The 25,830-nt window shown below is 39.1% G+C and overlaps 1 protein-coding gene across 1 annotated transcript; it reads right to left on the reverse strand.

The window, feature by feature from the left end:
- Positions 1–11,326: 11,326 nt before the first annotated feature.
- LOC105939264 (protein sel-1 homolog 3) lies at positions 11,327–24,624 on the reverse strand. Its single transcript, XM_012881356.3, has 23 exons — positions 24,535–24,624; positions 23,972–24,446; positions 23,690–23,816; positions 23,478–23,599; positions 21,934–22,049; positions 21,783–21,844; positions 21,561–21,690; positions 21,201–21,333; positions 20,965–21,102; positions 20,624–20,829; positions 20,355–20,534; positions 18,406–18,525; positions 15,699–15,839; positions 15,526–15,588; positions 15,216–15,389; positions 15,001–15,128; positions 13,180–13,263; positions 13,016–13,106; positions 12,838–12,925; positions 12,651–12,760; positions 12,431–12,558; positions 12,229–12,334; positions 11,327–11,958 (listed from the first exon to the last, which is right to left on the reverse strand). The coding sequence occupies exons 1-23, from the start codon at positions 24,586–24,588 to the stop codon at positions 11,866–11,868; spliced, it is 3,069 nt and encodes a 1,022-aa protein (XP_012736810.2). The 5' UTR covers positions 24,589–24,624; the 3' UTR covers positions 11,327–11,865.
- Positions 24,625–25,830: the final 1,206 nt, after the last annotated feature.

The following is a 25,830-nucleotide window of genomic DNA, read 5'->3' on the forward strand; positions in this document are numbered from 1 at the left end:
AACAGTTAAGACCTTTGGAGTTGAAATGTTAGAGAGTTACAAATAGCATTTTTGTTTCACTGTGCTAAGCTCTCTAATCGCAGGGTAGCATGAAATCAAAGGGAAGTAAACCAAATAAGTCTGCTTTTGAAAAAAAAAAAATCTTATTTCATTTGGTTTTATGTAAAACTAATGAATAGCCTTTGCATACGGCCTTATGTATTATTTAGGGTTTCAAAATGAGCACACCCTTTATTTTGTTTTCCTAAATACTCAGTTGTACATAATGCTGGCTTTGGACAAATTAGTTCAATTACAAACTGTGCTTTTCAAGACCTGTGATGAAGTAGGACAATATTAAAGGTCAGATCATGACGTAACAAATTGTTTTCTTTAAGATTTTAAGCATGTTTGCGTTTAGTTATAAAAGCTACACGGTGGATTTTACAGATGATAAGGGCACATAGGATAGTGTAAAAAGTTTATATCACCTCTGCTTTTGCAACACTAATAAATGACAAACTATCCCACAACTGAAATAAATAGTACCCCCCACTCCCCTTGTATTCTGTTGGAGGAGAGAATTTAGCAGGGTAGATCATTGACAGGCAGGAAGAGCAGCAGGCAGCAGACAGACATGATGTACAGCTCTGCATAATCAGCTCTCAGTCCCATTAATCTGAGCAGACTGCAACACTTGATGAGACTGTGATGCATATGGCGAAAGGTCCCTCCCAAAGATGTCACTTTGAGGAACAGTGTAAGAGTCGCAATCAAAGCAGGATCCAAGTCGCTCTGCCACGCCCTTTTTCCCACAACATTATCATGGTGAAAGGACAAAAAGCTACTTTGACCTTCCTCCGACCAAGCACGGCATGTTAAGTTGTGGTCCGGCGCACAGTATGGCACCGTCCACACAGAGATGAGGTAAGGTGTATCCAAGGTATTTTGCCATTTAGGCTACGCGTCCACATGGATGCGGCTTTTTAGAAACCGTAAACGATCGTTTTGGAAATCGGGTCCCAGAGGGGATAAATTTCAAATCTGTGCTTTTGTTTATCCGTGTGTACGTGTGAGCTGCATCTTTTCTTAGATGACGACGTTGTAGCTTCACCTCTCTCTGTAACCCGCATGCGCCTCACTCACAAATAACAACAGAGATTGCCCCATCACGTGTTGTGTTCATGCTGAGGCAAACGTTAGCTTTGTTTTGGCTAATAGTAGCATCATCAGACTCTTCCTCTCTGGCGAGCCTGCTCTGCACGGCATGCCCCCTACCAACGTATATAAAGATCATGTTGTAGATGTGTAAATATCTGATCCCCCACCATGTGGCTGTGTTTACTTCATGTGACTTGTCTACACATGCTCGGCGTTTCTTTGCATGTTTCTGTGGCAGGATCACAGCAGCACCAATGGGCCCCGCATACCTGCATTTTCAGTTGTGCAGCTTCCTCCCATATTGACGCACCATGCTTCTTAATCAATTAAGACAATTTACTGTATTTATTTCCATGTGGACCGGGCCTAATTGAACAGGCCTCTGTTGACCTGAGGGTTTATCATGGTTTAGACCTAAAAAGTAGCTTTCAAAAGAATGCAATCACCAAGCTTTTAAAACAGAGCTTTTTACAAGAAGAGACATCGCAGTGTGAGTGTGAGAAGAAAAGTTTCAGGACTAGTCTAATACGATCTATTTTCCTCACACACTCTCGCAGCAGCAGTTTGGATGAGCTGATTGACTTTTTACAGGGATCATTAAACGCACCACGGGATTAATCCAACCTACTGACAATACAATGCATTCTCTATTTATTCTGGGTTTTGTTTTGACATGAAACCCTTTATTTTGGCAATGTTTCTAAAATAATTGTGGCTGATTTAGTAAGAAGCCTTAAGTGTTCATAAACATTTTTGTTCTGAGTCGATGATGACAACTAGGTATTTGTACATGATCCGTGGCCTTTAACCTCAATTTGTCTAGTTGAGTGATGATCTCTAACTTTGCCTTTTTGAGACCAAAACAATGGTCCTTTCTGTATTAAATCTTAGAAAATTACAAACCATCCACTCAGGAATATTCAGGACACATTGTTTCAGTGACTGTGATGGACTGAGCTACTGTGATGACATAAAAACATAAGATATTAGATATGGTAAAGTATATTGCTGTTGAAAAGCACGTACCTATTAAGCAAGAGTGGCACAAGAATGGAACGATGAGAAAGCCCACATGTGATCTCTGTTCCCTAAGGTTTGTCAAAAATAACAAAGTGGTCCAGGTGTGCCGAACAAGATCTGAGCCAATCTAGCACGACAGTAGGCAAGCCAACCAACGTTTCAATCAGTAAGTTATGATCAGCAGCGTCAAATGCAGCACTGGGCTCAAGTAACATCAAAATCAATTAAACATATATGGCTGTTAAGACATATGCCTCTCTACCAACACCATCTGAGTGCTGTAGTGATTGTGAGGCTGTTTATAATCATAAAAGCATAAATTAAAAAGCAGAGTTAAATCCACAAAGGGGTCATGAGGTGGTTCTGTCTGACTACAGGCACAAGACCTGTTTAAAAAAACAACAAATCTCATTTTTTAATGTGCAAGGGGACGCGTCAGTAAACGTAATTCTTAAACTAGTGCAGCTACATTATCAGAGTAAGGGAATTAAATTTTGGTTTGATAAACAAGAGTAGAGATTACAGGGGTCAGTGCATGAGATGGCAAAGTGCACAGGACCTTCTCTTTGCAGAGTCCAAGTCTTCCCTGAAGGCAGGTGGAGTGAGATCACGGTCATGGGTGTTAGCGTTTATCTGTTTTTGTTTTCCTCTTGTCGACTGTGAGAATGACATCTTATTGGAAACCATAACATTGGCTTGAAAAACCACTATGTGGCTATTTTTTTTTTAGAATATGCACATTTGCACTTGTATGCTCTGTGAAGAATTTCCATCATATTTAATCCCAAAATAACATGAGCAGGGCATGACAAAATAAGGTTGTACACAGTTGTGGTGATATTATTAGACAAATGTATTTTGGGGAAAAAGATATTTTTGAATCCTAATGGAAAACACAAAAAACTAAACTTTTGAGAAGCTGGATCGCTGCAAAGTACACCATAGCATATCAATAGATACGATGCTTTAATAGAAAAGGATAATTAGTAACGAAGTAGGAGAATTGCTACTGCAAATATTAATTCCTGAAATGGGTCTACCACAAAAAAACATGCTGTCCTGCATTTACCATAATGCAGTTTAAATGGGCTGAACTTACAGAGTTGATGCAACCAGCTCATATGAAATGTGAAACTAGTGAAAAAGTGCCCAACAGTGCAATAACAATACCCAGCACTCGATTCAAATCATAACACTGGAGTCTATTCTGAAAGCATACATTTCTCTCATGATGCAGTACAGTCATATTTCTAGTATTTATTCATTCTGGGCTGCAAAAACTGAAGAAAGCAAAGGCTGAATGCCTTTGTTAAATACAGTATACTGTCAAATGGTGTAACATAGTTGACCAACAAATGTACATAGATAATAAAAACAAAGCTGAGTAATGAAGCATAAGTCTCCAGTCCAAGATTTTACAAAATACAAAGGTTTTAAAAAAAAAAAAAACTAGGGAAAAAAAGCACTGCAAGAATCAAGTTGGCCATAGAAAGCACTGGCAAAAGAACAACCTCTGACACATTCTTAAGCTTTTTCAGCTGCAAACGTTTCAAATGTATTTATTTCATACAGAATATGACTTCCACACTATTATGGGCTCCTCTGCGGCTAACAGCAGCAACAATGTCAATGCCCATCTTTAGTTTTTAACAGGTACAGATCTTCTTATATCTCTGTTTGAATGTTTTATCTGATTGGTTTCTGTACCTACTCACCACTCATCAGAGGTATACAATTTTCTGCTTGGATCACCTTGCATAGTAATGTGATTTGCCAGTATGGTGCCACTGCCTGCCGTCTGTAATCATGCTACTTTAACTTACCTGAACAACTTCTCTCCGGAGCAGCGGTTCTTGCTTCTTCCTTGGTGTTGAAAGAAATGATGCAATGGTATATGCTGCACAGCAGGTGCAGTAACATTGGAGATTTGGGCTAATTTTAAGTCTGCTTAGTGATCATTTTTGTAGCCTCCGCTACCTGTTTTTAGCTGATAGGAGCAGCACCTGGTTTGGTCTTCTGCATGTGCTTCACGGTTCAACATGTTATGAGTCCAGAGATGGCATTTAGTCCTCTATCATCTCAAACCGGTCTGTCTGATCTGCTCTGACATCAACAAGGCCTTTTTTTTCTCCACTCAACTGCAGCTCATGGATATTTTCCCCTTTTCAATTCGTTTTTTCTGTGAACCAGAGAGATGGTTTGTCCAGGTAGACGAGCAGTTTCTGAAACATTCAGACGAGCCTATCTGCCAACATATCGTATATATTCTGATGCTTGATCTGGACTTCATCAAGCCATCCTCAATCTGGCTGGATGCCGTAAAGCATTTAGTTGATGTCGGGTGATTAGATGATTCATTATTTGTTGTAACAAGACATTTTCAGGTGCACCTAAATAAAGTGGCCAGTAGGTGTGTAGTTCAAGTGAGTTTGGCCTGGTTTTCTATATAAAATTCTGGTGGGTTGAATTGATTGGTTTGTATTGCAGCATTAGTAACAGACCCATTTTATTCAAAGCCTTCCTTATAGCAGCCATTTCCCTGTGCAGAAATTTAAACCCCAAAAAAATTTAATAGGGTCTTGAATTTTAAGATAATAATTAAATAATTAAAAAGTGACAGTTGTGTTTTTTTTTTTTTTTCTCAGAGAATCAGAGTCTCCCTTTACAAGGTTGGTGACATAAAAAAAAGACACTTTGCTAAGATCTATTCACACAAAATAACCCCCCAACTTAAAACTGGTTGATTAAATTTCAAAGCATGGATTTGTTTATTTATTTCATGCGAACAATAATCCATTTCTCTTTATTCTGTAAATAATCCCTTTCTCTTTCACACGAGCTTGTTTTTTCCTATGGAGTTTGGGGGGCTAATTTAATGAGATTTGCTTTATTTGTTTCAGCTTTAGCAAAATGACAAAAGTGATTTCAAAGGCAGACTGTTTATAGTTCTCTTGTCCCTTGTTGCTTACAACATCCTGATACAAAACGTAACATCAGCTTTTTTTCTCTCTAAAATACATAACACCATTAAAGCACTTTTTGTCATAAAACAAGTACAGCTAGCAGGAAGCATAAAACCAGATAGTTGGACTTAATGGGCCTTGCTATGTATAAGGAGTCAGTGGGTGTGACTTTGATGTAGTCCACTGAGACTGATCTGAACAGGGCGGTGGCTTTTATGGCCGTCTGAAATACTTCATGACCTTATACGTTGGTAAATCAGAGGGAATCAGATGCAGGGGAGTCACAGTCTTCCAACACAAACCGGGACTCTCACAACAATGCTTTTTAGTGTTGTGTCTATTGGTTTGTAGACGTTATTAAGGTCATGAAAAACAGAAAAGCAAGTGCAACCAGGCATCCTAAATTAACTCTCTAAATGGTGGTTTTCGTGAGATGGTTTTCTGATGGCATTTGTGCTGTAATGGAGCTGCGGCCTGCTGTGTTGTGGGCTTTTTTTTTCAGTTGACTACATCAGCCTTGTTTGGGCTAATGAATCTTAGATGACTTGGGCTCTCCGCTTTCATTAAAAAAGGAAGACTGCAGGTTTGCTGATCTGGAAAAAACAAAAAGGGAACAAAAACTGTCCTAAACAGGAGTTCCGTCGCTACTTTGTAAACAGCGTTGCTTTGAAATCATTTAGACTTTAAAGGAGATTGAAATACATTGTTTTTGCAAAGAGAAAAACAGGACTGGAATGTTGCACTCAGCTCAAAAACATTTCGCACAACCCACAATTAGTTATTAAACATTTTTAAATTACAATTACTCTATCTAGACCAACATATACATATTTATACCACCCACCTATATATTTTTAAACTGTTGAATAGGAAAAATTTATTTCAACAAAAAGGGAAAAAATATGATCACTGCTAAAATCTATTCTTAAATTTTTAATAAATGACAAGGTATATTTAAATTAACCTGCACTTGAGTTACAAAGGTATCCACTATGATTAAAAAGGTAAATAAGTCAACTCAAACAGCACAATACTGCCATCTAGTGTACCAGAGAATTGGGACAGATTCTAATGGGTCAGCAAAACAGGTTATGTTTGCAACGTTTCTATGCTCTGTTTATCAAATGAGTAAGATCTGTTAAAAAAAAGTGACCATAGATCAATTTTTCCTATTTGCAGAATTCAGTCAAAGTGAACGACATTTAAGGTGGTTTTCAGTTGTCCACAACAATGACGTTAAAGGCAACATCTTCAAAGCCTGTCAATCAATGCAAAATGATAGATAGATAGATAGATAGATAGATAGATAGATAGATAGATAGATAGATAGATAGATAGATAGATAGATAGATAGATAGATAGATAGATAGATAGATAGATAGATAGATAGATAGATAGATAGATAGATAGATAGATAGATAGATAGATAGATAGATAGACCTCAAAAAGGTTTCAGACAAAACAAATGTTCCCAACGTACAGTTCACTTGTCCATTATGTGCTACTTTGTTTTGGTCCATTACCTAATATCCTGATACAGCACATTCACATTTGTGCTTGTAATGAGACAAGAACAAACTGTCTGTTTCAGGGTAGATTTAAAAGGTATGAACAAACACTTTTGCAAGAAACTATATCTAGATCAAGCAACATACTGCAGAAACACCTAAATATGACCAGTCCCTTAGTGGTTTCTGCAAGTCTATCGATGCCCTTGTCCTGATTCCCCTTGCTCTTTTCATAGTGTAAGCGTAAAACACTAAACCTTAAAGAATTAACTTGGCTTTCGAAGTGTACATTTCCACACTCAACTTATTACTGTCTTTGCTGCGAGGTCGCAGCGTTACTTACAGATTCAATATCCATTTATTATTGGTAATAAAGAAAAATCTATGTGCGAGATCGTTGGCAGGCTTCCACGGCTGCTGATAAGGCAGAGTTGTCTTTTGGCACATTAGGAGGAGCTGAAGTGAGTCCAGTACTGCTCCCCGGACAAGCCTGAGAGCAGCACTAAGAAATGACTTGCCTATCATTCATACTGATTGTTTAATCAGAGATTGTCACTTGGCAGATTCAGCCATAAACAGTTGAATCGGAGTTACATGGCAGTTTTATGTGACTGCACAAGAGCAACATAAACAGCAAATTTTCCAATTTGGACAGTTTGATGATGCTCTAAACCGGCGCCATTAGGAATGAATGCAGCAGTGAGATGAGCTTATTTTCCCTCATCACAAACAGTTACAAAAAATGTACACTAATCAGTTGGATAAAGTGCAAAGCTGGAGACACGGTTTGCTGAGAAAATGGATTGCTTAGCAGAGTAGTCTTCTCGTAAAAAGCCAGAAAATGCTGAAATCAGATTATAAGATCAAAAGAAACTAAATTAAGTAGAGATTTATCATGGTGACGCTTCACAAAAGCAAACCTGTGTTCTAAAAAGAGGCGCTTTCTGGTGTTTTGTTCAGAATCCTTCCTGTCAGAGGATCAAAAACAACATATGCTGCGTTAACATTCCCATCCGGTGTGCATTTTTGAGGTTTCAACCGTAATTAAACATTACAGTCAACATTCAAGTGACAAGGCCTGACTCATGTCTGGTGGATAATGGTCCCACATTTTCACCGCCGTGCACTCGGCAACTCTAATATGTAATTTAAGCTGTGAATCAATTTATTTCAAGATGGCAGAGGACGATAACTTCTAATTGCAACACCTGTACAATTTTCTGCATGGATTCTTTAATCACACGGGATCAGAATAAGCGTAAAGAGGTGTTCTGTTCAACGAATACAGGCATCGAGTGTGATATTCATATTATCATCACAGTGTGTGCACGAAAATCTGTGCAACTGACTATTCAGTGACTGTGCACGTGAGCAACGGACCGGTTGCAGGTGCCTGTCCATTGGAATTAAGATCTGCATGGGAATATTACACTGGTTGCTCTCATTTGACGGCAGTGGATGATGAATCTAGTGCTTTAGTTGTTTTACTAAACACCAGTTTAACCAAAAGGACACAATTACTAGGCCTTGCAAAAGTAATCATCCCCCTCTTTTTCTACTTTATACCAACTAAAGCTCCAACATCAAGGTATTTTAATGGGATTTTATTTGACAGACCAACGTTAAAGGGGTATTTAGTTGTGAAGGAGAACAAAAAGGGTACATTTTGTTTATTTTTATTTTTTTTCAAGATCTGGAACTCTGAAAAGCCTGGCATATTCTCTCCCCTTTTGCTCTGATACCTTAAAATTAAATCCAATGTAAAACGCTGCCTTTGGATTTTGAGTAATTGGTAAACAAAGATCCTGTGTGAGGCAAACAGTCGTTAAAGCTGAATGAGAAAATAGCCGCTGTTAAGTTAAGGCCTCAGAAGGCTTTTAAACAACACTGTAGCACAAAAAATAAAAATAAAAAAATCAGGACAAACAGAAGACAGCAGACGGTTCAGGGTTAAATATGTGGAGAGGTTCAAAGCAGGGGGAGGTTATAAACCTATTTCCCCAACACTTAAACATCTCATGAAGCACCGCTCGGTCCATCATCTGGAAATGGAAACAGTGGAGCACCACTGCAAACGCTCTAAGACGTGACTGTCCACCCACACTGACTGGAGAGCATTATTCAGAAAAACAGCTGGGAGATACGCATGCATGTGTTTACAATAACTCTACACCCCTTATTTTTCTGTAACTATTAAATGATAAGTTTTCACGGGACAACACTGAAGATATGATGCTTTAATGCAATGCAATCAGTGTACCGCATAACAGCGTAAATTTGCTGTCCACTCAAAGTAACTCAACACACAGCCACACGAGGGTCTGAAAGAATTATAGATTCCCCAAGAAGAGACGGTGTCTCTAATTATGTCGACCGAGCGGTTTTCCTTCCACTGCCCTGGAAGAAGATGGCATTTAAAAGCGCAGCTCCACACGCCTGCCGCGTGTCCCAGTCAGTATAGCCAGACTGGGCTTCTTTTTTAAACGTGTTGGGCTGGAGAAAATAGCTTTGGGTGGGTTGCTAAGACTTGGGCTGCTTTTCACAAAATTTGACAGGTTGTTAGAAAGTATGCGTAGGCAAATTCTGGCAAAACAGTAAAACCTTACAATCTCTCAGTAACATGTTTCCAGTCATCACTAGCTGATTTGTGTTAAAATGTAGATAATCTGTCAAACTTGACATCATCAATCAGAGATAGTCATTAGTTGATCAAGCATCACTGTGAAATGATATTGATCAATGTCAATTGTATACGCCTCAAGACGGGTTAAAAGTTCAGCTCAGCTACACTGAGGCGCAAGTTGGCCTGAAGGACATTGCTGCTAAGTCTTGACAACAAAGCACACTACAAGCTGTACACCGACTGCTTTATATTTTCAAAAATGTGAGGTAATCATGCATTTGTCTCCAACAGTTAAAAAGTCCCATTTATTTCTTGCTGGTGAATTTAATACTCCCTGTCTTGGGTAAATATATAAATCAGAGCAGAATCTGGTTTCCTCCTGATTTGACAATTTTTCTCTTCTGTCACCCTGCAAACTACAGCTGACACATTAAAGCTTAAGCCCATTAATCAGATCGCTTTTTTTTTTTTTAAAAGAGGTGGATACACTAATGTCAGCTCCCACACATTAACCTTGCTGTAGCCCCTCAGCACCCTTGAAACTTGGCATTACTGCGAAGCTTGTGTTGTAGATATTTCCGTTCTCGTCACTTGTTAGTGTCGCAGCTCTAGCCATGCTATAAATAAAGCTCGTCACGGGGAGGGATGGGAGTCAGCAGAGTGGCCCGACAGCAGAGGGCTTGGTGGCCTTGTCTCACCAGGATGTAGAAATTAAACCTGGTCATTCTGACAGTTTGATACATATCTCATATACCGTACCACTCTGTAGTATGGAAAAGATTTTATCTTCTTTGGAGGAAATATTTTAATCCAGGGCTTGTTACTTATCTTCTTTTTTTTTTTTTTTTTACTTTGCTGTTTAATATTTAACACGCCTGCTGCAGAGTAACTATTAGGTCTGGACTTTATCTGGACTATTCTAACAGACAAATGCTCCGATCTAAACTATTGCAGCTCTGGCTGTATGTTTAGGTTCACTGTCCTGCTGGAAGGTGATAATCCACTCCTGCCTTAATTTTATTGCAGTCTTTTGCAGTTTTTTCATCAAGGATCGCCCTGTGTCTACCTCTGCTCTTCTCCTCATCAATACCTCCCCACGTCCTTGATGTTTTCACAGTGGGGTGGGGTGCTCAGTGTAACTTAGGTTTGTTTTCCTACACATACAGCTATGCATGCAAACCATTTGCATGTATAGCCAGAACCATTTAATTTTTCACCATTTAATGATTTCCCTAAAAGGTTTATGGGATGGTAAAATATCTTAAAAAATAAAAATTAAAGAATCCTAAAAACATATTTGGTGCATAGCTTTGTGTTCTGATTGGAACAAGTGTCAAGTATAGATGTTGCTACATAGAAACTCCAAATTCTTCAACATCCATACTACACACATCTTCAAATTGGTGGCAGAAAGCCCCGCACTGTCGCTAATTAGGGAAACAAAGGTTCAAACAAATTATCTAAAATAAAATAAAAAAAAGTGCCCTTAAACAAACCAACAACACTGTCTGACACAACAGGACAGGTTAGGGCTGCAGAGATTTCTTGGTTGTGCACAATCATGGCCGAAATAAAGTTGATACTGGTCACGTGTTTTTATCTCACGCTATCTTCACAAAAAACAGCAGCTGATGTAAAATACGGGCAAAGCTCCATTCTGCCACTTTGGCATCCCATGCGGACAGTAAGTGCAATCCTTCACCTCGACATCAACACCAAAGCTTGAAAGAAGGAAATCAATATTCCAGCATGTTGATGCACTTATTCAATCTCACAGCTTGACACCCAAGAGAGAGATTAACCGCTTGCCATCGTTTCATTTTCGGGCAAATGAATAAGACCAACTCGCTGCAACTGCAATTAGTAAACAACACCATGGAAACGACCCTACGTGGCGCTCTATGACCAGCCGTCACAGCACATCAGTCTGGGTAAATGCTGTTTTTGCTTTGCATAAAACATAAGTCATATCTGTAACAGGATGTGTAGTTTCACAAAATACTCATTTTTAGATCTGTGACCAAACAAGTTCATTTTAAATAGTGTGTCAAAAAAAAAAGACTTTGATTAGAGTTTATTTAACAACACATTACCATGTGTCAATACAGGAAAGCAAAAGAAAACGAAAGAATTTATTTAAAAAAATTAAAAACACACAAATAGAAGAATATTATCGCCATCTTGTGCAAGACTGAGAAAAGGTGCAAAGACTAAAGGGAAAAACAAGTAGCCGATGGTATTAACAAGTCGTGGTTGTAACAGGAGCATCAAGTCCTGTGATCTAAGAACAGCACGAAATACTTGAGCAAAATTCAGACGTAGCAGCTGAAGTCCCTGAAGGAAAACACCTGCTGACCCTTCACACTACTGCCGCGGATCCAACCTTACACAACATGAGTAGACCTTTCTTTTTCTTTACTGTTTAAAACCTACATTTTCACATTACTTAAACAAGTGACTTAATATAATTAATTCAAAACATTATAAACAATAGGAACTCTTTAGAATATTCAGTTTTCTAATTCATATTGACTCTGGGGTGATCGGCGTTTGAACTGAGATGTTACATGAAATAATTCACTTGCTTTTTGTTCTTTCTCACAGATTTGGGTCAAGAGTCTTGGCCGTACATGCGTCTCCTGAGCACGCCAAGGACAATTACAAACACTGTTGGAGTAGCAACAACAGCAACAGCAGTGGAGACCTGTAAAACAAAATTAAAAATAAAAAAAAACATCCTGAGTAGATATTACAATGCAGTGAGTCTTTACTGCTAACCTGTACATATACAGATCCATTCATAAATACTTGTATATTCCTCTTTCTGTCATTATAACCGATGATATTTCAGTGATTTTAATCTTTAGGATATTAACGTGTATGTTCTGGAATGCAATATAAGTTGTTGAACATTAATCAAGTTAAACGAAGCCATTATTTGGGTATTTGTAACATATTAGCAGACTGAACCAACCTTTATGACGGCAGTGATGTAGCACTTTTCAAATGATTGTAAAAACACAACGAAGAGAGCAAGGCTGCAGGGCACATATGAATCTGTGTCGTCCGAGTCTCTGCATCTTTAAGAAGAAAAATAAACGAATACATGTTATGTATTTTTTTACAGATATAAAATAACTTTAAAGTTTTTTTTTTTTTTTTTAGCCTTCGCTAACCTTTTGTACAGAGCACTTAGAAGCAAATTCTTGTCTGCAATGTACATCTCAGACAGGCCAAGCTCGATCAGTATGGAAAGCGGCAGTCTGTAACCTTCCTCAACAAGCAAACCAAGGTTGTACCATCCCTTAGAAAGATGAAAAGTACAACTTTAACAGAAAATTCCACAAGTGTGATGTTGAATGAGCACACGCAAGGAAGAAAGGGCAAACAGAAGACCTGCGGGTTGTTGCTTAATGCAGCAAGTGAATACATCTGAGCCGCAGAAAAGAAGTCTTTCGGCCTGCCGTCCAACCCCTCATACAACAGGTCGCCCATCCTAATCAAGGCTGGAGGAACACCAAAAATGCAGTTCCGTTAGAGCAAATGGTCTGGAAATGACTGGACCTCAAAGGTAGTGGCTTACCGTACGTTTCCGGATTCTGACTCTGGATTGTGAGGTTGTAATATCTCCACATGCAGTGTGTTGCGTAAGCTGCTTCCAGAAAACCGGCCTAGAACAAAAGCATTGAAGCATGACAGTTTTTCTAAAACTACGGTGTAGATATGTATGAGACACAGATGCTCATTACAAAAAGCCTTACCACGTTTTGTTCACAAAGATATGCCGCATTGAACTGTGCAGGAGCATACCCCGATTCAGCTGCCATCATATAAAATAACAGAGATAGGAACCTGTTTGAAGGACAGAGTGTCACTTTGATGTAAATGCTGCCTGTTTATCGTGTGTGAAAAGAAAAGGACGCACAAGTCATTTTTGAGATACGAATCCAGCGCTTTCCGTAGGAGGCTGCCCAAATATCCGTTCTGCTCTGCTGTCCACTTAACCCACCTACAGTTAATAGAAAAAAAAAACATTGTAACTCAGACATGTGCAAGTATAAATAGTCGGGTCAGAAGTTAACATACTCTTACACACTGGCATTAGTCTCATCAAAATCTGGTGATATTAAATATTCAATTTAGTCCAATTTAGTCTGTTTAGTCAATTTGCAACAAGGTCTTCTAAAAGCACTCCAAAGACACTTTTACAAATAAAAAAACTCTGAAAACATACAGTCAAGTACATTTCAACTGTTCACTATTTGCTAGGATGGAAGGCTGATTAAACATAAACCTGTAGTGTGATTTAAAAACAATATACATGTAGGCTCCCTAACCACTAATTTTGGTTAAATGCTCTTTAGCAGGTTAAACTTGACCAGAGGCATTTGCCTTTATTGCCAAATTTGCTGAGTTTCTGTCACAGACCTGGCTTTTAAACTGTACTTTGTAAATTTCAAATAGAGTTTAGGTCTCTGGGCCATTCCGTAAAACTTAATATTAGCATGCTTTATCCATTACAAAATCAGTTTTGACGTATATTTGGGATCATTGTTCTGTTGTTAAGCACAATTATGCCCATGTTGATTTGAAGTGAAGCGGATGCACTGGAGGTAGTCTCGCTTCTTCATTATTTCATCCTCTTTGTGCAGTGCACCCGCTATCTTACTAAATGACTTCCCCACGGAACAATGACCAGGAGCAGCTGTATATTCACTCTTCAGTTCTCTTCCCCAAAAACATCATCTGAATCAGTGCGGTTTCCCTCAAACAACAGTGCACAGAATGCATATACTGGCATCAACTGGAAAATGTACGGAGCTCTGCCAGAGCAAATGGTTGGATGTTGTTGTTTTTCTACAGAACACAATGTGAACATGTAATTTGACTCAAAGAATCAAAGATAAATATTTCTGAGTAAGAGCTAAACACCAGTACCAGTAGGAGCAAAACAGACGATCAGCTTAATGCGATCACCACCAGATGGGTTGTTGATACAGTGATCCTGAGTTTGAAAGCCTGAGCTTGACTCCTCCAAGCATTTTTCTTTTTTCATTATGGCCAAATATTGTCATTGTACTCTTTTCTGACTATACACCCTTTACTCAGAAGATATTTGGTTTGTCCATATGAACAGATGAAAGCTCTAGTTGAGGTTGAATGTGTCACTTTTGGTGCAGGGGCTAATTTATTGGTCGGCGCCTAGATTTACTGGAGAAGGTGACACCAGGATTATGATTAGCCTCAGCTTTGGTGGTTTCTGAACTGTAATTGATCAACACAATCCATTTCATCTGAGGATTAAAGTTTGGTTCAAATGGTGGGAACCTGAACACAACTGGGTGTTCACACCAGACAATGATCTCCAGAGCATCAAACCCAGTTTTTGCAATGACTAAAGTAAGGAAACATTTGTGGATGATACTTAAAAGCTGGATCCATGGCAGGAAACCGACTGATTTAAACAAATTTGACCAATTCTGGAGAGAGAAGACATCAAAAATCAATCCAGAATTATGCCAGGACCTTAACAATGGAAAGTTGCATCTTGCAAAGAAACATTTGGCCAACAAGCAAACATTGCGGGTTTGGTTATGCATCCATGACCACCTTAAAATTCAGAGAATTTTTATGATGCTTAAATGTCCAAAATGATCATGACTTTAATGCTGATGATAAGTGGATGTAAAAGTTTCATTGGGCGTGTGCATGATAAGTGATTAAAAAAAAAGAGTAAGCAGCTAACAAAACGGCGTCTGATGGGCGTCTCTCAACATGACCGGGTATCCCTGTAGCCCAGATGTCAGCGAGGAACACCGCTCCCCGCATGTGTCCTCTCTCCGCAGACTTCAGGTAGTACTTGTAGGCCGTATACTGATGGAAACACAAATCATTCCCCACTGAATCATCCAAAGCGTTCATGAAAGAGGACAATGAATGTGTCGTTGCGTGTAAGCGAACCTGGTTGGCAGGCTTTCCTGGATACAGGCCTTGCGAGTGCAATACGCCGAGGTTTAAAGGCGCATCTGGAGAACCGAGGAAGTCAGCCTTTTCCCACAGCTGCACCGCCTGCTCGTAGTCCTTTTCAAACTGCTCGTAGTACCAGGCCAGGGCGTTGATTGCAGGCACCAAACCCTTTGGAAAACATTGTGAGATAAAACATGGAGTGTACACACTTTAAAGAGATTTCAAGTTAAAAAGGTAACATACTAAACATTAAATTGTGGTTAAAAATTTGTAATTAAATTATATAAAATGAATGATATAAAACCTGTTCCATTGCTTTTTTGAGGAATGTGACCCCTTTGGGAACATCCTTTTGAACCCCATGGCCCTATGAAGGAAAATACTGTTTGAAAAAAGTTGATCACCATAAGATCACTCTTTTTAGAAACGAGCTAAAAAAGCATTTATTTTTCTGTGTATATTTGATAAAGATCTTACCAGCAGCAGTACTATGCCATAGTCATACATTGACACTGGATCCTCCAGCTGGACAGCCCCCCTTCTGTAGTGCTTCACTGCCTCCTGAATGTTTGGGGACAATCCTTGCTGACCCCAGAACAGCATGCGGGCAAGAGCTTGCTGCAAAACGATTTTTCATTTTTCATTTTTACCAAACAATTACCATGTTTCAGTGTTCATCTCTGTCTTTAAGTCTGATTGTACAAAAAATGTTAAAGAAGAAAGGGCCCCGAATTGTATATTTTGAACTTTTCTGTGTATTGACATTTTAAAAGCAAAAATATACAATGCATTTTATAGAGATATTGTGCCACTATTTACCGACCAACAAAAAGTGGCACATAATTGTGAAGTGGGAGGATTTCTTTCTTTTTTTCACCAAAAAATATAAAAAGTGTGGTGGGCATTTTAATTTAATCCCAGTTACTCTGATACCCCCAATTAAATCCCAGTGCTGCCAATTACTTTTAGCACTCCCCTAAATAGTAAATAGAGCCCACTTGTGTGCATTTATTTCTAAGTATAGATAAAGCTGTTCTGTGAAAGCCTCAGAGGTTTGTTTGAGAACACTAGTGAACAAACAGGTCAAGATGACCAAGGAGCACAGCAGACAGGCCGGGAACGTAACACGGTGGTGGCATCATTATGCTGTGGGGATGTTTCTCATTCATCTTGGAGTAGGAAAACAGCCCTAAACACACATGAGCTACAATTAAAAGAGTTTTGATCGAAACATACTTTGTGTTAGAAAGGCTCAGTCAAAGTACAGACCTAAAGTCTGTTTAGGGAATTTCGAAAAGACCTGAAACTGCTGATGCTGCTCTCCATCCCATCTAAATGAGCTTGAGCTATGTTACAAAGAAGGATGGGAAAAAAAATATTTCGGTCTCTAAGGATGCAGCGCAAGTAAATATATACCCCTAAAGATTTTTAGCTGTATTTACATGGAAATATGGTTCTAGATTGTATTGACTAAACAAATAATCAAATTTTTTTGAAAAAGCATCTTTCGCAGATAAAAATCCCAAACGGCTTCTCAAAGACATTAATGAAGGTTAAAAACACAATTTTATTTATGCAAATAATTAAAAATTACAATAATTGTAAATAAAATGTGAAATAATAAAACCTACTTTACAATAATGATAAAAAGACCTTAAGGAAAAGCACATTTGACAGCGTGAAGAAGACCTAAATACATGCACAGCACAGCTCTGCAGATTTCTATTTGTAAATGATGTTGAAAGCCATGCATATTTTTTTTTACCCCACTTTACAATTAGGCGCTATTCTTTGTGTCGGTCGAGCTCTCGAAATTCTGAATAACTTCACTGGTAATATTAGTTATAACATGAAGAAAATGTGAAAAAGTTCAAGAATACCGTTTGAGTGGTGTGGTAAAAGTTATAATCTATCATTTTCACACCAGGGAACAATGGCACAGCAAAGAGGTGAGTAGAAAATGTCACTCAAGATAAGCATTTTCCAGACAAGCCCACAGACCTCTTTTTACAGAAAAATCAAAGAAGTCTGATCAAACATGCAGTTGTAGGTCAAATAGGCTCATGCAAGCAAATATAAAGTCATCACAGAACTATCTATTACACAAGTTCCCAACAAACAGTTGCTGATAAAATATTGCCTCTGCTTTTCTCTTACATTTCTATGGCTCGATGTATACCATGTGAACAATGAATTAATTGCTGTATTTGCTAATATGGCTCACATTTACAAGAGTACTAATTGGTATTTTTTAAGATTTGGAATAAGTGATGCATTGTGATTGAAGTATGGACCTGACATGAGATGTAACTTATTTACTGACCCGAGAAAGTTATCAGAATAGATGAATGCAAAGAAATCTTATAGTGTTACATTTATATTTAAGGCCTTGGAGCCGGATGTTTTGTTGCTGCATAACTTAAAATCTTAAATAACCTGAATATTACATTAATAAATCTAAACTAGGCACTTCGGCTGTTTTCCAAAGCGGCTGCGTAATTTTATTGTGAAATCTTTTGTAATTTTTGCCATCAGCGGTCATTTCCAGCTGAATTACAGCAAGCCAAGGCTCACCACAGAGCTCCTGAAAGCATGTCTCCTGACTTCCTCCTCCTCACAGGACAAATTGCTGTGCAAATATTTGCAATATGAGATCACGTTTTAGAAGGAGACTTAATTTCTATGTGTTTCTCAGGAGGCCATTGTATTATACATTTATTAACCCTGAGGTCAGGGTTCTCGCCCTGGCATTCATGCTCTTGCTGTACTTTCAGTTCTGCTCTCGGCTCTCCTTAAATGGAATTTGTTTGTTTAGCCGCCTTTAAAAAAAAAAAAAGAAGATTTCACCTACATAGAAATACATTTTATCCTCATAATGTACAACCCTAAAAAGCTGTAAAAAGGAGAAAATAAATGACCTGAGGGGACATGGACTCTCAGTTATTGATGGAGCCTGACAGCAATCTCTCACAAGCAGCGAGATGGATAAAAGATTCTGCAGCAGCAAGAAGAAAGGTGCAACGGACGGTGGTGCGCACAGTCCACCCCTGATCTACACATTACTGAGTCCGCCAGGGTTATCATGAAATGATCAAAGCCTCAGAGATCGCCTAAATCCACATAGGAATTTGAATAAGCTCCCTTAGATGCCTCAAAGAGCAGGGTGAGATAAAAAAATGGGTACCTCAGCCTCAGCTGCCCCTCTGCGGGCCTGTAGTTTCAGCCACTGAAAGATGTGATGGTCCTCATTGGTCTGAAGGTTCAAAGCCTCATCGTTGTTCAAATACACAACTTCTACAAATGTCTTGAAAAGAAATGAAAAAAAAAGGAGAAGTCAGTTTAAGGTTAAAGACTTTTCTTTTCAACAGTTTCCTCCAAAAAGTGCAGAGCTAGGTTATGAATTAAACATGAAGAACTGTTATAAACACCCTCTTTATCAAACAGCAATCTGTTCTGCATTATAAAGCACAGGCTGCAGAAAACAAACTATATAGATGACTTTACTATCTGCTACATTACTGCCGGATGCTGTGTGCCCGTTCATCGTTGCAACACATCCTGCTGCCACATGTAGTTGCACTATTCATATGGTCCTACGCGGAACATTTCTGTACATCTAAAGTGTCTTTTTTGGTTTGCCGCTACATTCCTGACAAATAATTATATTGAGAATGTTTTACTTTTTTTTACTGGGAGCCTTGCAACGAAATCTCGCTCAAATGTGCATTCCTGGCGTGCAGCTGAATGACAGTGATGTCTGTCTAAGTCAAAATTTAAGTTTAAATGGAAACCTGGTCCCTCAGTGGGAAAGGAAATTTTAGACACACATTCTGTTTCAGCTCACATGTCATAAAAAATGAAGTACAGAAGCCCTGCAAAATAATTTATACTACTTGAATATTTTCATGATTGGGCACAATAAAATCCTGGAATATATTGTGTTTCATGGGGATTTCATGTGATTTTGTGAATCAACATAAAGTAGTCCATAATTGTCAAGTGGAAGAAAAATAATATAGATTTTTTTTTTTATGCTTTACAAATAAAAATTAAATAAGACATGTGGAATGCAATGATATTCAGTCACCTTTATTTTTGATGCCCCTGAATAAAATCCAATGAAAGGTTGGTTAGGGAAAATCGAACAAACAGCATCACAAAAAACAGGGCCAGATCAAGTGTGATGATGATGTGGAGCAGTTCAAATTAGAAAATTGGGTTATAAAACAATATCCCAAAAACTGAACATCTCATGGAGAAGACCTCAGTCTCTCACTTGAAAATGGAAGGAGTTTGGTGCAACAGCAAACCTACCAAGACATGGCTGCTAACCTAAACTGACAGACCAGGCAAGGAGAGCATTCCCCAGAGAAGCAGCCAAGAGGCCCATGGGAACTCTGGAGGAGCTCAGGCGGAGGAATCTGATGACAGGACAGCTATTAGTCAAACACTTGACAAATCTAGATTTTATGGCAGAGTGGCAAGGAGAGAGCCAGTATTAGGAGAAAGTAATACATTTGCTCCAACCCATCCAGGTGATATAGGAACCATATGAAAGAAGGTGCTCTGATCTGATGAGGCCAAAATTGTGCTTTTTAGCCTTTGAGCAAACCAGTGTTTATGATGAAAAACTATCAGCTGAGTCATGATATGGGGTTGCTATCCTGCTGAAGGGGTCAAGGAAGCTGGGTTAGAGTTGATTATGAGGCACTCCAGGAAGAAAACCTGTTAGAGGCTGAAAAGACTTAAGACTGGTAAAAAGATCCACATTGGGCATGCCAACGACAGAATACAACGGAAGGCATATTTGTTTGTTAGATAGACCCTGTCCAGATCTAAATCCAGCTGAGAATCTGTGGCAAAAAATAAAAAACACTATCCAAACAACCTCTCCATCTAGCCAGGAAGAGCCTGGGCTATTTTAAAAGGAAGAACTGCAAAAAATAATAGCCTGTAGATGTCCAAAGCTGTGAGAGACAAACCTATGAGGCTAGATATAATTGGGTATAAAAACTTTTGCAAGAAAAAAGTTACTTAGAACAGACGTGACAGTTTCTTCCCAACTCCTGCACCGCAGCTACTGCACGACTTGATTTGTTCCTTCTACCTTCCAACGTCCAACACATACATCACCTGCTGTGGTGTGGGATTATGGCGGTCCAACGTTGTCTGTTTCGCAATGTTTGCATAATAGGCATAGGCCAGATCTGGGTCTCTGGGAAAACCATGTAGCCCCTGCTGGTGTATGTGCCCAAGATGCAAAAGTGCCAGCCGATCATCCCTTTGAGCAGCCAGCAGGGCAAGGAGCCAAGCCTGTGGTAAACACAGCATCATGGTGAAATTAGAGTGGACATGTTAACCCCCAGGCGGAGCGAAACAGTCCCTGACAGGATAAAACAAACCTTTATGGGGTATTTCTGGACTCCCAGGCCAGTGCTGTAGAGCACAGATGACATGTGCAGAGCGCGCTTATCAGCGAGACAGCCAGCTTGGAGCAACAGAGGTAATATTTTGCTGACCACTGCACTGCTACTCGTTTTAGCCATCTTATGAACTGATAAGGCGTACAGAGCTCTCCCCACGGCTGACGGGCTCACTGCTGCTCCTCCTGCAAGGTGGAAGCTCAAATTATTTCAGCGAGCCGATTCCTATGTCTTTAATAGCCAATCAATATCAACCAATGATCGAAGCGATCAGTGAAGCCTCCAAACTGTCCAGTCAGTATGTGCTTCATTTATTTTACCATATTTAAACACCAGTAACTTGGCTAGTTGGACAGCCAGTCTTCTGCGGGGAGCTGCCTCCTCCCAAAGCTCACACTGCGAATTTGGTGGATGTCTCTCCATTGCAATCCACTCATGGAACACGTCAAAGCAAGACTCTGAAAAGGGCAAAACAGTCAATAACATGGTAGCGTCACAATGGCTTTCTTTCATAGTAGGTTTGCCGCCATCTAGTGGACGATAGAGGAAATGTCACCTTTTTTCTCGGGTTTGGCTTTGAGCGTGAAACCGCTGATCTTGACCGTGATGTCAAAAATAAATTCTTCGCAGCTCTGCAGCCAACCAGTCAGGTTTGTGTTTTTTATGACATCTGGAATAACAACTTCAGACTGCAGGATAAATATGCACGATAAATAAGAAAAATGACAAAAAGTTTCAGAAAATCGCCATTACAATAATGGAAATAGGAAGAAAAGGTAATCTCAGTAAACAAGAAAATCACACTACACGTAGAATTACATAAATGAATGAATGGTGTCAAAATGATTCATTTGTATAAGCTAACTTTACTTATTGAGAAGCAATTATATATTTAGTGGGAATGGAGCGTGATTACCATGCTATAGGGCACTCTGTTGCGGTAGTACACCACTGGTCCAAAATAACCCTCCACACCTCGGATGTATTTCCCTCCACCAATCACGAAATACCCTTCTGTGTCATCAAGCATGGGTGTATGATTCAACCTGTGAAGAAATGCAAACGATGGCAGAATAGTAATTTGCTCAAGCTGCAATTACATGATCTCTTTGTCATTAAAGTGTAAAAGCAGACCTACACATGTTGTGAGGTTTTCACCGTTCTTTCCTCGTTATCCGTGACCACCAAGGAGACGGTGACCTAAATGTAAAGGCAAAGGCAGCTTTAGTTTCATTGTTACCATTAGGCAAATATTGAAGGATATGCTGTGTCAATATGAGATCACTCACGGTTCTTCCGTGCAAAGCCAAACTGAGTTGGCACCACTTTTTTAAAGGCATGGTGAATGATGGAAGAAATGCTGAAGATTCCTCAGAAACTCCACTTATTTGAATGTGTAGCTGGCCTGTATTTATAATGTAGACGTGAGAAACTTGGAGAAAAGTTTTTTTTTTTTTATTAGTTCAATTAAAACTGTAATTTGCTTGTATATCTTAAGCTTTCTTTAACCATGGCAGACTAAGAATGAAAGGGATTCTTAACGTCTTCAATGCCAAGCTTTGTCTTGTCAATGTAAACACATTTACTTCTCATTCCAGCAACTCATTAAAAAAAAAGCTGGACTAGAAACCAAGGAAAAAAAAGGAATGTTTACGGATCATAAATACAAGACGGACAGTTTTGGAATCTTTTATTAGTATATAAACTGCACTGTGCATCACTGGATACAAATAATGTAGTCTAGGTAGAAAAACAAGTTTTTCTGGCTCCAAACTCCAAGAATAACTCTTCAACTAAAAGACCAATTTAAATAAATAACACTCCTAAAGTTGGAAAGAGTTTAGGAATTTGAATATTAACAATACATAATATAGCAAAAATACAAAATAAGTTATTGTTGGATTTGAGGGTTTTTTAAACCCACAAGTAGCCCTTTGTGATTTGACATATTACCATTAGTATAGCTAAGGAAACTTTAAGATCATTTCTAATCAAGCATTTGTTATTATTGTTTACTCAGGGCAAGAGGAAAGACTTAAAAAATAATATTAACAAAAGATAAATTATTACTGAACAGTCTGACATAAGGGGGAAAGACTTAATTTTTTGTTCATAACTTCTTTAGGTACAACGTGGAGCTGCCTGTAGCAGGATGTTTCATACCACCAATTTACTATTTTGTGTTTGGTAAAGAAATGTAGTTATATAACGTAAGTATAAACCCTAATAAATACAAGTAGTTGCTTAGGTTTTGGTTTTTATCAGGCAGCCTTGTTCTGTCAGGTTTAATTAGACCTGACTTGATGAATTGGGGATCAGAAATAAAATACCTGGAAATTGACAATAAAAACTTCAGAAAATAATATATAATTTAACAAAACATATCAGATTTACTTTCAGAAAGTCCAACATGTTGCCTAGAAGCAAACCAAAAAGCCTGTGAAGAAAATATGCATCAATGAAACGGGAATACAAACAAAATCCTAAAGACATCCTCGTCAAGGTAACGTCTTTTTATTGGGAGCTATAAGGATAGTTCAGCATGAAAATCCCAGAGCGCTTTCTGCACATGAATGGGCAGAATCTCCTGCAAAGCTACGCAAGGTGATTATAAACAATTTCAAAATGTTTATGAGGAAAGGTTTAACAACAGTAAGGATACCTCTGTTTCAACTATTTCTGAATATGCCAACAACATCAAGTTGTAAGTTTGTATTTTGGAGAAAAAAAGGAAGTTGTACAGCAAACAAAATGAAGTCCTACATTACTTATTCATTCTTTAAGTTTCTTTTTCTTTTTAGAGTATATGAGCAAAAAGAAAAGCTCACCATACCTGATCTTTTGAGGAAAAGTGCTGGTGTGGCATAATTGTTATGGGAATCAATGTGATGAAACACACCGCACAATCTGTCCTGACAGTGCCTGGTCACAAATATCCACATGGAAAATGCACACCTTGAAACCAAAATACAATAATCAGATGTAAGGATCATTTTTAATGACATCCGAAGAACATTTAACTGTGTTATAACTTTACTTTCATACCAGGGAAAAGAAACAGCTTTAAGCCGGAAGTGCTCCAGCAGCTCATTCCTGTGTGGGTCCAGGGTCTTTGTTATTCCGAAATTTTCTCCAGTTGATGCATAGATTGCAGACAGGAAATGGATGGTTTCTATGTGTAATAAGGCGTTTTAGTTGGATAAAATTATTTTGAATATGCAATAGCTGTCATTTAAAACACAGAAAGCAACATTTACAAGATGCTACCAGTATGAAGTTAAAATAAAAGCTGACACACCGAGTATCGTCTCACTAGTCCAGCCTTACCTTGCTCTAAAGGGCATTGTTTCTGTAGAAAACTCTGCCTTAAGTGTACCATCTTTTTGCTCCAGGCAGTGCAGAGCTGATGCTGCTTGAAAGGCCGACTAAAGAAGGGCTTAGGCTGCAAAGATGCCACATCCTGAGAACCAGTGGACCTTTTAGTATCATCAGAACCACCGTATCTCACCGAGGCTCGAAGAAAACAAGTCAGCACCCGGAGAGAGTCTGGAACAATCCCGTCTGACTGATAAACCAACCAGTCTGGCAGATTCAGCTTCACAGTCTTTATTAAAGGGTCTCTGGGGACACAACTCCACTGTCTGAGAAGGATTGTGGAGATGGTTCCAGTTTCAAACGATACAACGCATTCGAGCTGTACTGTGGCTGCTCCATCACAAGAGTAGAGAATTCTCAGGAGATGATCCGGGAGAGCTTCCTCTGGAGGGTTCAGGATCTTCACCGTGTCCAAACCCCAGACAATCTGAAGCACAGCGCATGCACAGTTACTCACCTGATGAAAACAGCTAAGAGGGCTCTACCAGAGATGCTTAAGATAAACATGCTCCTACCTGCATGGTGAGGAAAAACTGGCAGATGCACCTGTATAATGTACGGAATCCCATGATTCACAGTGCCTTCAGCAATCTTCTCATTGGAGAGACTTAAGACGCACTGAAACAAAGAGCCTCCATATCCGGATCTAATCCTGTTCCACAGTGGCTGCACTCAGACACAAGTAAATATTTAACAGCACACAGTTCCACCCAATTACTACCTGGACAGTGTGGGTGGGGAGGAGCTCTGTGCAGTGGGTTGCATACCAATACTGAAGAAGATACAGCTAAAGGTGGATCAATAGCATTCAGCTTCTCCACAGAACCCGCATCTGCAGTGCCCTTCAAAAGTATTCACACCTCTTGAATTTCCTGTAAAGTATATAAGTAAAAATCTGACGACTGTCGTATGTATTTGAATGTCCACCTTTACTGTGTTATCTGTCTGGAAATAAAAATCTGTGCAACCAACCAGTTCAGAAAGCATCTGAGTAATTGGAATCCAGCTGTTTGTGAGTTAATCTTCTGTGAAGGCCTCAGATGTTTGTTAGAGAACATTAGTGAACAAACAGCATCAAGGAACACTGTTTAGTCCCTCATCTGAAAATAGAAGGATCATGGTACCAACGGCTGCTGGTTCAGATCCATTGAATAACAAAGAACAAAGAGCTAGGAGACACAGGTTACTAATTACTGTATGCAGTTATATAATGAAATAAGCTGCAACACGGTATGAAAATGATCTGGTTGGAGTCATTTCAGAAATCTCTAGTTACGCTGTTATAGGCTTAGGCTGCTGGAGGACATCAAAATCTATTTCCTTCACTCTCCTTAATCGTCCTACAGTTCTCCAATTTGGCATTGTTTTTTTTCTCTCCAACATTTTGATTTATGTTCCCTGTTTTTTTCCTCATCAGACTAGCTAAATGTGGCCTTGTGTTCTGTTTAGCTGTGAGCACATTCTGGGAGGGGAGATCGGCTGAGCTACTTATAGATGATACAGCTATTGGCTGAGCTGTTACTGGGTCTGTGTGTGTCCTTTCATCCTCTTGACCAAAAGGTTGGCTCAGAGCTTGTCTACGTTTCTTTCCCGGACACAACCACCTGTGGAGTGAGTCTGCCATTGCCCTCTCTAACATAGAAAGTACTCCTAGATCAGTGTTTCTGTGTCCCTATTGTCTCTGCTCCGTGTTCTCTAATCCCTTCTGTCGTGGCCGTTCACACTGGTTTTGGTTCTGCTGGAGGTTTCTTCCTGTTGAAGGGGAGTTTTCCTCTCCACTGTCACTACATGCATGTTCAGTATGAGGGATT

This window comes from Fundulus heteroclitus, chromosome 18 (genome assembly GCF_011125445.2).
Source record: "Fundulus heteroclitus isolate FHET01 chromosome 18, MU-UCD_Fhet_4.1, whole genome shotgun sequence".
NCBI classification, from domain to species: Eukaryota; Metazoa; Chordata; class Actinopteri; order Cyprinodontiformes; family Fundulidae; genus Fundulus; species Fundulus heteroclitus.

Coding starts and splice junctions, on each gene's coding strand:
- LOC105939264 (XM_012881356.3), bottom strand. CDS start 24,588: ATGGGATTCCGTACATTATACAGGTGCATCTGCCAGTTTTTCCTCACC. Junction 18,526..20,354: donor ATAATCCCACACCACAGCAG/GTGATGTATGTG, acceptor TTTCTTTTCAAG/ACATTTGTAGAAGTTGTGTA. Junction 15,129..15,215: donor CAGGAAAGCCTGCCAACCAG/GTTCGCTTACAC, acceptor TGTTTCCATCAG/TATACGGCCTACAAGTACTA.